Here is a 12,111-nt window from a genome sequence, read left to right on the forward strand (position 1 = left end):
GCCGGCAGGAAAAATGTCAGAAAGAGTCCGAGTCGACTTTCTGACATTTTTACCCTTCAATGATTGTTAATCCAAGCTTTTAAACCACAGACGATTAACCTGAACTTTAAATATTCATCAAAGTGAAGACTTGTGGAGAATCCATCTGTCACAGACACTTGGTTTTCATCTGTTCTCCCTTGATTTCTCCTCACAGGGCAGTACGGAGACATTGACCATTCACTTATTCAAAATTCAAATGCAACGTGGACAGCAAAGTAAGAATTTAATTGTACACGGAAACACGTTTCCACACTATACATGACAATAAACACTTTGAATCTTGATTACGCCATCAATCATTCACTCATTCATATCGCAGATAGAGAAATCAACCACACACACATGCATATGTCAAATAGAGACATCAACGTTCACTCATTCATGTGTCACATAGTCATCCAACCAATCACACAACGTAGTGACGTGCAATATTCACGCATTCATGTCACATGGAGACATCATCCATTCACTCATTCACACGTAATATAGAAACAACACTTTTTTGCTTGTCATAAAGACACCATTCATCCTCTCATTCACTCATCAGGACAATTTAGAGTCTCCAGTGAAGCTCCTGCATGTGTTTGGAGCTGTAGGAGGAGCCCGGAGAACCCTGAAGAACCCCACGCAGACACATGGAGAACATGGAGATGCCACACAGGAAGGAACCCTGTGGGAATCCAACCAAGGACCTTCTGGCTGTGAGGTTGAGCCTCAAACTGCTGCACCACCTCCTCACTGGTCACAGAGCAGAGCAAACATTAATTTATATTATTTAGTGAAATGATTGTCTTCAGCCCTTTTAAGTGTATGATTCATGCATCGGCTGCGCAGAAGATCTTAATAACCAACTGACTGAATAACTATTTTGTGCAATGAATTATTTTTAACAATTAAAATCACTTGCTCTCACTCAATCACACAAGTCCAAATGAAAGAAAAGCTGGATTACAAAAAATAAACTGCAGTTATTGCTAGTATGAAATGATAACATGTAATCGGGGTCCAATGAATTTACTCATGGAAAATAAAATTAAACTGATTTTTAGATTAAATCGAGGTACTTGTAGTACTGCTTCCGGGCCAGCAGATGGCAGCAAAGCACAATATCTGCTCTGGTTCCTCAACCGTGAAGGGAATTATTAAGGAGAAGAGGATATCGTTAAGAAATTATTAAGTTATTTTAGTGTTTTATTTTTACTTCATTTTAGGATTGTGAGGAAGGGCAGGATGGAACTGAGACGGGTGGCGTGGAGTGACAGAAATACACTCGAGTGAAATCAGTTACGTAAAAAAAAAGTGTAAAAAATTAAAAGGCCCGGACCACACGCTGTCAGCTCGTGTCCCCGCAGCACTTCCACCACCGCAGAAAAAAGAGTGAGAGAGGGAGAATAGAGGGAGAATAGAGGGAGTGGGGTGGAGGAGAATCAGCCAGCAGGTTCACAGGCAGGTAGATGACATGGAATAACACCAGGAAATTCCGGTTTGAGATGCAAAAAAGCGAAATTGAAAAAAAAAATGCAATTATTTTACACAATTAAATTCAGGAAATGATCTGAAAGGAGATAAAAATAACATCTAACTTTTTTTATAATCGAAAGAAAATTGCATTTCTTCAAATATTTGCAGTTAATCACACAAAAATACAATGTCCTTAATTTGCAGTCTTTTCCTATTTGGTTTTCCCTTCAGGTGTCACCCAAGCCAATCACCTGCCTCCATCTAACCCACAAACCAATCACCTGCTTCCGCTCAAGGGTCATGACCTCAGAGTCCCCAGCTCACAAAGGCTCCAATGCAATCCGGGATCACTCCTGGATTATCCGATCTTCGGATTGCGTGAGTGATTTGCTCAAGAGAAATCATGTGATCTGCGACATCAGATGCATTATTGAGTCAGCGTATTAAATTTATTCCTACCGATCAGCAGAACACAAATACCCCTTCCTCTTGTAAATAATTCAATAGCAACATTTATACTTTAAATCTCTCTCCCATCAAATATTAAATCTCATAATTGAGCCGCCATTTGTTCCGCTGTGTGTTTTCAAGTGACAAAGACGAGCTCCGTTTGGACGACGAAACGCTCTTACTCTAATTAACTTTTAACAAAGTCGTCGCCATGGTTACGTGGTGGTTCATGCATCTTGCCCGCAAAGGTTGTCACGGGTCAGTACCGGGTCTCACCGCAAACTGAGCACACCGATCGCAATATTGTTGACGTTTACTAGCTAATGTTTTTTTGCTGACATCAGAATGATAATTTTTAAAAGTTACTTGCAAAAAAGGCATTTCATAAACAGACAATGATCACATTTTAATAGGTAAAAAGATACATAGATAGTCAGATATAGAGATAGATAGACAGACAGACGGATGGCTATATAATGGATGGGTAGGTAGGTAGTTAGGTAGCTGGGTAGAGAGATAGATAGATAGATAGATAGATAGATAGATAGATAGATAGATAGATAGATAGATAGATAGATGTTTATCTAAGACATAAAAAGGTTGAACTAAATTTTTTTCTTTCTCCATGCCTTTTTTTTATAAAAAAGAAGAAAAAAGTCACTTTTTAGAGTAAAGTTTTGAGAAAAAGCACATCTGAAGGATCGTCCATCACCGTCTGCATCAGCATCATCATGCACAGTCAGCGGCTGCTGCCGCTGCAATTTCAGACTCGTCATAGCCAATCCTCCATGCACGGCGGGGTTTGTGCACGCGGTTGCCCATGCACGCCTCAGGTCGGGGCAGGCCACCACATCATGATGGAGATGACGCCACTGCATTATTCACCTCTGTCCGATGTGCGTTGCGTGTCGGCCGTTTCGTGACTTCCGTGATACGACGAGCTGTGCCCGCGGGGCCGGAAGATCGGACGGCCCCCTGTGATTTCAAGCCAATGTCCACAACTCTCCCCTGTATGAGTGAATGAATAGGCTAACCTTTTTGCCTGCGAGCCATGAAAGCCACATATTTTAAAATGTATTTCTGTGGGAGCCATATCACATTATTTCAAGAATCAAGGTTTTAATTGTCATTGTGCAGGCACAGTGAAATTTTGGAATGAGAGCTCCTGGCTCCGAGTATGTACAGGATAAAAATAAAAATAAACAGACAAGTTATATACATAGTACAGATAGCATGAAGAGAGAAAAAAAGCACAGTCTTCATGATCGTCCATCATCTTAACACTGAATACAACTAGGTATGACAAAATTATTTTGTCACAGGATCGCAACAATGACAATATAAATATAAATATAAATATAAATAAAAGAGACATTTAATTTATAACTGAAGACATCCACAAATAAACAGACAGCAAAATGAAAAACAACAAGGACAAGAGAAGACAATAGAATGAAAAAATTACTGCAAGGGTGAGAATAGACAATCAAAATGACAACAAGGATAAGAACAGAAACAGTGACAGTAACAATGACAAAAATAAACACTTTGTAGTTTGGTTGGTCCATGGTGAGGTGAAGCTTAATTCATTCATCTGTGAGTGGCTTTCTGTTCCTCACTATTGTTAAAGAACCAGCAAACCTGAATTCCAGTCACCTTGTCGGGTCGGTACATGGAGTTGCCGCTCACTGGCCTGCTCTCTGCAGAGTAGCTCCTGGCATGCTTTCAGCCTGCTGTTCCCCACTGGATATTTCGAAGCAAATGTGGCATGGTGTGTCTCGAAGCGTTGCTTTATATTTGACCATTTCATCAATGAAATTTTATTAGATGGAGTTTGCATGTTTGCAAAATGAGTTACTAAGTGTGTGAGGAAAATAGTGTGTAAGGGTGAATGAATGTAAGATGGAATGAGTGCTGAGGGACTGAAAGTATGAACGAGTGTGTGAAAGAACGAGTGTAAATTCTGCATGTGAGTGAATGACCGAGTGAGAGTGTGTGTCTGAAAGAGTGAATGAACTCAGTTTAACAAATGAAGGACCTGCTTTTTACAAACATTTTTACTGTTGTTGTTCACTCTACTGTCTATTTATTTGTGGATGTCCTTTGCTATCTCTTAATTGTATTTTTCATTTATATTTGTACTCATATTTATTGATCTTGTCATTCTTCCGCTGCTGTGATAAAAGAATTTCCCCTATGGGAATCAATAACGTATATCTTATCTTAAATTGTATCGAATGGTATCCACACCTGCTTGAACCAGTCACATTTGACAAGAACACAGATTCCTAATTTGTCCATATTCCTTTGCCCATCCACTATTTACGAGTATTTTCCAGATTATCAAACGTCAACAAAATGAATAACTTTCACACGTGTGTCGTCAATATTTGCCCCAAAAACATAAACACGGAAGCGCGGGTTAAACTGAACTTCTATTGGCCACTCTATGTGTCAATCAAATGCCCGTCCAACCCGTTGGCTAACTGGAGCTCCCGCCCAGTCAGGCGGTTGTCAGGGCGCGGAGAACGCTCCAGTTTTGAGCACCTGGAGGTTGTATAAGTTAAAGACTGACGTTTCCAACGCCGAGAAGATGGGAATATATTTTTTGGCTTCTGTGCTTAATTTTTCCGGCTGTCTGAACGATGTGACTCGACAGATTCTGGCCGCTATCATTTCTTCTAGTTAGCATCAATTATCCGCCGCTAATTATCCCTTAACGCATCAGCTGCTCTTAAGTAGCTTTTAGCTGTTCCGCTAAATAGCTACTTTGCGAATTAGCTAGTTTACTAAATAACTACCCTGCTCATTAGCAATTTTGCTAACTCTCATATAAAATTGTTTGCTAACGAGAAGATAGAAGAAAGAAGCTCCTTCATTAATTAGTAGCTTTGGTCACCTGCTGCTCCGCTAACCGGAAGCTTTGCTGTCTGGTGGCTATGCTAATTAGCTCCAATGGGTTGTGCTGCTAGCATGTCATAGGAGCCTCTTATTAGCCCCTCAAGAAATTCAAACCAGATAAGGACAAAGGTGGAAGGAAAATAATTCCAGACCATTTAATGGAGAAATGGATATTTTACACTGGATTACACACTACGACAATACCCGGATGACACTCCTCTGGTGAGTGAATTACGATTCTCCGAATGAATGAATTCCTGCTATCAGAACTCAGTTTGGCTCCTGCTGCTTTTGTTTTTGCAGTAAATGTACACGATTTATATCTGTGATTTATTTTCATGGATAATTGTGTGTCTTGAATGAATCTGGTGAATATTGTCGCCGTTTTGCACTTTAAATAGTAGACCTCAGTTTGAACATTTTTATGTGGCGTGCTCCGTGGCTTTTTCAGAAAAATGTGAAATGCTAGCAATTTCTGTTTTCAAATTCATGTCTTGTGCTGCATCCACTATCCCTCAGTATTTTAGTAACCCTTTTTATTTTACTGCTATTTACTCTAAGTGGAAAATGGCCTTTTATTGAGGTGATGTGTTTTTTCCAGCAATAGTGGCTGGTACTTTGTATTTTTTCTCTTCTGCTGACTGTTATGTTAAGACTCTAATCTCATTTTATTAAATATGCCAATAGTTGCTAAACCATATAGAAATCTTTTGTACATATTCAGAGGGAAGGGGCTCAAGTGTGAGGCTTAACGGTATGAATCTGGACCTGTTCACACCTTCATCGGTGGGTTAAGTTCATCGGGATTGTCCACTTTGCTGAAAGATGTGCTTTGCGGGATGTTGGAGATCTTTGTTTGGGTATGAGAGGGCCGGGGTGAAAATATGGCTATTGAGAGCTTGAATGGCCTTGCCTCCACCCAACGCCCCCTTGTTTTTCCCCGGGTCTAATTGGTATGGTGGCCGTGATGGATGACGCAGACTCTGTCACTCCAAAGACAGATATACTGTTTTTCACTAAGGATCTGGCCATAGAGAAATTAAAGGTCAAGGGACTCGGCGAACATCGACCATGCCCTTGTCATTTGGAGCCTGAGGAAGCCTGCTCTCACGTGCAGAGAAACCTTGAAAGGTTTATTTTTTCTTCCCCCCAGAAAACATCTATAATTGGAAATCGTAAAGGACACCAATACTAGTTTGCCAGGTGGATGAGTTGCTGACTCGTGATCAATTTACACCAGTAGTGGTAAAAGAAAATAAGAACTGACTCTTGGTCTTTCTTGGCTGCTGTTTGCTTCACTGTGTGATGTCCAGTTTCCCATCAAGTAAAAAATAAATGTTGTAAAGTATTCATTTCATTCATTCATTCATTATCCATACTGCTTATCCTGCACTCTTGCTGTGGAAGGGCTGGAGCCTATCCCGGAGAGGGACATAGAGGGGTGTGCGTGCGTGTGTGTGTGTGTGGGTGGGTGCGCGTTTGTGTGTGTGTGTGTGTGTGTGTGTGTGTGTGTGTGTGTGTGTGTTCACACACTCATTCAGACCACATAGAGGCATACGACATTCACTCGCTCATTCATATCATTTAGAGACCTTCATTTACTCATTCACACATCATATTAGAGACATACAACAATTCTTTCTCTCACCCACGACGTAGTTACAGAGTTTTTTACTCACATTTACTTACATTCACTTATTCACACATCGTATAAAGACATGACATTTGCTCACTCATTCAAATGCCAGACATATGACCATTCACGTGTTATAGACAACCATTCACTCACTCATTCACATCATATAGAGACATACAACCATTCACTCTCTCATACACTTGTAGACATATAGGGCCATTACTCACTCATTCAGATGTCTTATAGAGACCTGCAACAATTCACTCACTCGTTCATATGTTATATAGAGAGATACAATTCACTCTGTCATGCACACATACAACCATTCATTCACTCATTCACAAGTCATATAGCGACACACCACCATTCACTCTGTCATCCCTGTAAAAATCAAAAGCAAATGAGTTTTAAAAGTTTGTTATGTTTTGTGTACCCAAGGATGTGCTGATCCGAAGGGGCAATGAGTCGAGGAGCATTAAAAGCTTTTATGGGGGGCTGGATGAGCCCGTCCGAAGACGAGCAGCAGGAAACTAACGAGCGGTGCGAAGCGGGACGGTCTCCAATATACTGAGCAGCAAAGTCGTTTGAGGCCTGATAAACATTTATGGGACTTTCGGGATCTGTTCACGGGGAACGTCAGCCCATTCCTGGGTATCATTCTCCTTCACTTGTGGTTTTATGAAAGGTTTATTGCCGCCGAGGAGAAATCGTCTTTGGTGAGACTAAAGATGAAAACCAAACTTGAGGGAATCCCTGTCCAAACCAGCAAAATTGAGCGCTTTTAAAGACTGTTTCTCACAGATATTTTCGCAACGTAGAAATCAAGTTTCATTTTCAAGTAACTTGCCGTTTTTAGGTCTTTTTTTTTTTTTTTTTTTGCTGTTAATTCCTTTTTTTCCCTCATTTTATGGACAATTTCTATGAAGTTTTCTCAATAAGCTGATAAGGCATCCCACTGAAACACTATACAGAAATGGGATTCTGCGGTTCTGGAGAATACCATGGACAACCATTCATAGGTTCTGCGGAAAGCTTCTCGATAGGCGTTCCTTTTAATTTATTTATATATATATTCAAAAGTTCAACTTGAACTGTTAAATTATAAATGTGAGCGATTGCCAGTACGACAAAATGACTGGAGCGGCATTGATGAGTCGGTTCCCTCCCTTCTTCACTGGGGGCTTCGTTTCAAATGCTGGTGTTTTTATTCATACGTAGTTTGATTTACCGATGTCTTAAGTAGGCGTGTGTGGTGAAAGGGTTGTGGTATTCTGTTTTTTTTCGATCAATCATCTGACCCTATTTCGGGACAGGGGAAGTGATCTGTCACTCATTCTATCATTTCACGCATATTTTCTCATTTAATTTGTGATTGGAAAATTTTGTCTTTCTTAAAGGTTTTTAAACCACTTCTTTAATCGTTATATCTCTTGTTTCTCTCTCTGAACGGACATATTTTGGTCATGTTAGAATGAATAAACCAACTCCTGACAAAGTTGGCAGGATTTGCTGCAGTCAGTGGAAAATAGAAGACTTTTGGAGAAAGTGCAGATATCACACACACACTTAAATATATATTTATATACAAAAAAAAGCCATGAGGATGCAGGACTGGCTCCAAAGTTTTCATTAGGCAGGACATTTCATGTGAAAGTGTCTTTTGTGTTCCCGGGTGGAGAGCAGTCCCCTGTGACGCCTGACGTGGATGGCCCTCACAGGCAGTTTATTTCTAGAAGCTGACCAAGCAAGAGTTACTTTAATCCACCCGGCTCCAACCCCCAACGGGTCCACCGGCCTGCAAACCCCCGGGTGCTACGTTGAAACGCGCACAAACGTGAGGGCGCCAGAACCTGAGCAGAAGCTCACCCGAGCTTTAACTCATTGCAGTCATTTTGTTCTCAGGAGTAATGCATTGATCATATACAGGCCTGTGCCGGGGAAGGTTCTCTGTCCTCCAGGTCATGGTCCAGGCTACCTTGCTACCTGGCAACCATCCCTGGCAGTTATATGCTACTCTTTTAGAACTGATGAAGCCTCTCAGACAAGAGGAGTAGTGTCTTCAGGAGTCCACTTGCCATGATGAGATTCAACCATGATTAGATGGACCTCTTTAGCAGCTATCCTGCATCCTGGTACTTCTGGACTGACAAAACAAGACTAACATCACAACAAGGGTTTGTGATGAGGTCTACACTGGAGAGACCAAACAAACGAGAAGCCAACACCTCAAGAAAGGACTCCACAGTCCACCTACACCTGAAGGACAAGGGCCATTCTTTTGAAGACGGCAATGCCTGGCCATTGAAGACAGGTGGTTCGAGAGAGGAGTCAAAGAAGTCATCTTTGTCGAAACAGAAAAAATATCTATGAACAGGAGAAGGTGCCTTGACACAACTGTTCACGAACATATAACGCCGCACTGGGATCAATACGAAAACGGATTTGTATACGTGCACCAGGCCCATCTGCACCCTCCAAACGACCAGAACCATGAGAAGCAACCCCTGGTAACATCCACATGAGCCTCAGCCCATGTGATCAAACAGGTTTCACTGTTTTGTTTAGCTTTTCCGATTCACACGCCAATCCAGGTAATCCACTAAATCGCTCTTTTCTTCCAACAAACAATTCCCCGATTAGCATAACAACCCCCTTAGACCTAGTTTCTGCCCATCAACTCTACCATTTACAGAAGGAGCCACCATAACCCAGACCTGCCAAAACCCTGGCAGTTATATTGGGGAAACTCCCCATAGGTGGCTGGAATTGAAGAAACCTCTGGGATGAGGGCTGAAACATCTTCAAGTGAAGAAATTCATGTCCAGTTGTCAAGACAAGAAGATTTCCACAAGAAAACAAGACTACCATTCTTCAATATGCAAAGTCTCATTTTTGATTTTTGGCCGGCGTGAATGTTCCCTCGACTGTTTTTACACCCACAGGTCGTTTGTTGGCCTGTAAGATCGTAAGTGTTCTAGAGCTGCTGAGTAACAAAATATATCTGAACATTGTGGGGTGAAAAAATAAAACAGCAAAGCCGGTGAGGGCGCACACATGGTTGAACCCTGCCAATTCTGGTTTACATTTTTAAAGAGCTTTTTTTTCCTTACCGGCAGACCTTCACATTACATCGTAACAATGGATTTATGATCGTCCTTTGTAGCGTCCTACACAACGCTTGTGTACTACAACACAGAACCCTCGCACTGATGCATAAAAGTGATTAATTGTGAAAGGTCATGGGGAGGAACCTTGTACGAGAACATTGTATGACTGCAGTGCGATGCTGTTGGTTGGTATCTAGGTATGTCCCTAGTAAAAGGGACTACAAACTAAAACAGTGCACCCTGGAATGTGATGAGACTCCATTCTGAGTTGCTCCACCTTGTACTTCATGGTACTCCACTTGAACTTACTTGGAGATTTCCTTGCCAGTGCCAGTAAAAATCAAATGACACCAGCCAGTACAGAATCAACAGGGGGATACATGCGGCAGATCCTGGTAATAAGGTGAATCAGATATAGAGAAGTAGCAACTTGAAATGTTTTAACGCTAGAATACTTCCTGAACGGCAACGGTTTTACCACCAATTGCTGTTGACCATATGTGAACCCAAAAATACACACTCAGGGTTAAATTATAAAAAAAACCCCTTTTTCATATTCAGGTCAAACTCCTCTCGTCGTCTACATATGAGCACATCTTTCATACTCGGTTCCCACTGTCCCCAAATGGCTGCGAGGAGAATGAAACATCAGGTCGTTCAAACGCTGGAGGTGTCCCAGGGGGAATGTCAGTGTGATATCACTGTCATATTGACATAACAAACGGAAATAAATAATGTACACAGCAAAGTAGGTATGCTAGTGATCGCCATGACAGACCTGAGACGACAGTTTTGTTTGGGGCCTGAAAACGGTTACCATATGGAAAACATCTGTGTCTCCATGGACAGGGAAAAAAAAAAAACGCATCAATTTGGAAACGGGCATGCCAGCTGAAGTTGCCGTCCATCGCCATAAAGGAATGCGTTTACCAAACCAACAGTAGCGGACACCGGAGTATCCCGGAGTACTCCAGAGTACTTGGACTGGCATGACTCGCAGTCTATTTTCTCCAGGAATTTTCTGACCCTTGTGGTTTAGCGTCTTCAAGCAGTACCTTCACGTCATCATCTGCCCATATTTATACTCCATTGCTTGGCGTTGATGATGTCTACACTTGCTGAGATACCCAGGTGTTTTTTTTTTTTTCTTTTTTTGCTGCACAGAAACAGGAAGTGTCTAGTCTGCTTGCCTGGCACGTGCACTGCAGCGTTTCTGCTGTTTCCTACGGCCTTGGTTTTGGGGAAGTTCACGGATGACGCCCGCCATCTTAGTTTGGGTTTGAAATCCTTGTTAACAGTTAACAGTTGTCCGAGTTAACATGGTTTAAATTATAATTTCCTTTGTAGAGTGACACTTTTAAGAAAAAATAAGGAATTCATCCCTTTATTGTGTCTCGCAGCACTGTTCTTTTAGGCGTAGCATTGAAACAGGCAGCATTTTCTTAGCCTTAGCATCTCATATACGTGTTGTCGTGACAACCATAGCTGCGTGTGGTTCTTTAAAACCAGCGGAGGCCCGTCATCAGTAAAGGATGCGTTTTTCGGATCGTGTAGGTTAAAGATGGCCACCCTACCTTTGGAGAGGCTTCCTGATAGCAGTCTCTGCAAGGACTGGATCAGCTTGAGTACCCCCTGTCTGCAGCGATTGGTACAGCCCGCCATCCCGATGAGGTAGACGCGGGCGTTCCAGCTGTTCTCAGAAAATTAAAAGTAGATGTTAAAAAAAAAAAAAGTTTCCGAATGTCCTCCAAGGAGCCAGTTATAGACGACGAGGAAAACCGAAGATCGTGATGCAGCACTTTTTGTGATTTGTCATCTCCAGGGGGTCCGCGGAGAGGATTTCCTTACTGAGAGGAGAAAGAAAACAGAAAAAAATCCCGGTGTTACATGCAAAACAGCATATGGCGGCTGGGATCTCCGGCCGCTGTTCCCTCTGCGTTTGAGATGAAGCTCCGACGCCCCCCTCGGGACGCCGGGCGACCTCAGCAGTGAAGTTGGGAGCAGAGCTAGAATGTCCAAGCCAGCCCCGACCGGCGGAAATGCTGGCGTCCCGGGGCCGAGCGAAACTGGCCCCCTCGCTGCAGGAGGCGGCGGAGGACGTTTTAGCTCCAGGAAGCCGATCAGATGGCTCCTCCTCACGTGTCCTCCTGGAGGGAGCGGCGTATCTGCCGAGCTCCGTGGGTCTTGTAGAGGTCCTGCGCTCAGCTGCTCCAGCAGATCTGTTCTGCGGAGAGAGCCGGCAGCTGCCACCCCCACCTCCCCCACCCTCCACACCTCCTCCACACTCGCTCCCTCCCTCCCACCCATCCTCCCCCTGTGTCCTTGCTCCCTTTGCTCGCTTGCTGCCTGTCTGCCAGAGTGCTTTAGTCCGCGACCCCGCAACCTCACCACTTTGACAAAAACGTGCACTAACTTTGGTCCCCGATGGCCCCCTGGACCAATCAAGATCCATCTAGATATCCGCGGTATCCCTCCACTTGATGATTTTATTTGTTATTTCATCCCATCTGTCAC

At 42.8% G+C, this 12,111-nt stretch overlaps 1 protein-coding gene across 1 annotated transcript in view; it reads right to left on the reverse strand.

The window, feature by feature from the left end:
* Positions 1–11,888, reverse strand: part of kcnip1b (Kv channel interacting protein 1 b) — a 34,491-nt gene extending 22,603 nt beyond the window's left edge. Inside the window, exon 1 of the mRNA XM_086160106.1 lies at positions 11,172–11,888. Within this exon, the coding sequence (XP_086016232.1) occupies positions 11,172–11,259 (88 nt within the window). The 5' untranslated portion in view covers positions 11,260–11,888. The remainder of the gene's footprint in view (positions 1–11,171) is intronic.
* Positions 11,889–12,111: the final 223 nt, after the last annotated feature.

Source organism: Fistularia commersonii, chromosome 15 (genome assembly GCF_037954325.1).
Source record: "Fistularia commersonii isolate RoL2024-O1a breed Wild chromosome 15, RoL_Fcom_v1.0, whole genome shotgun sequence".
NCBI lineage: Eukaryota > Metazoa > Chordata > Actinopteri > Syngnathiformes > Fistulariidae > Fistularia > Fistularia commersonii.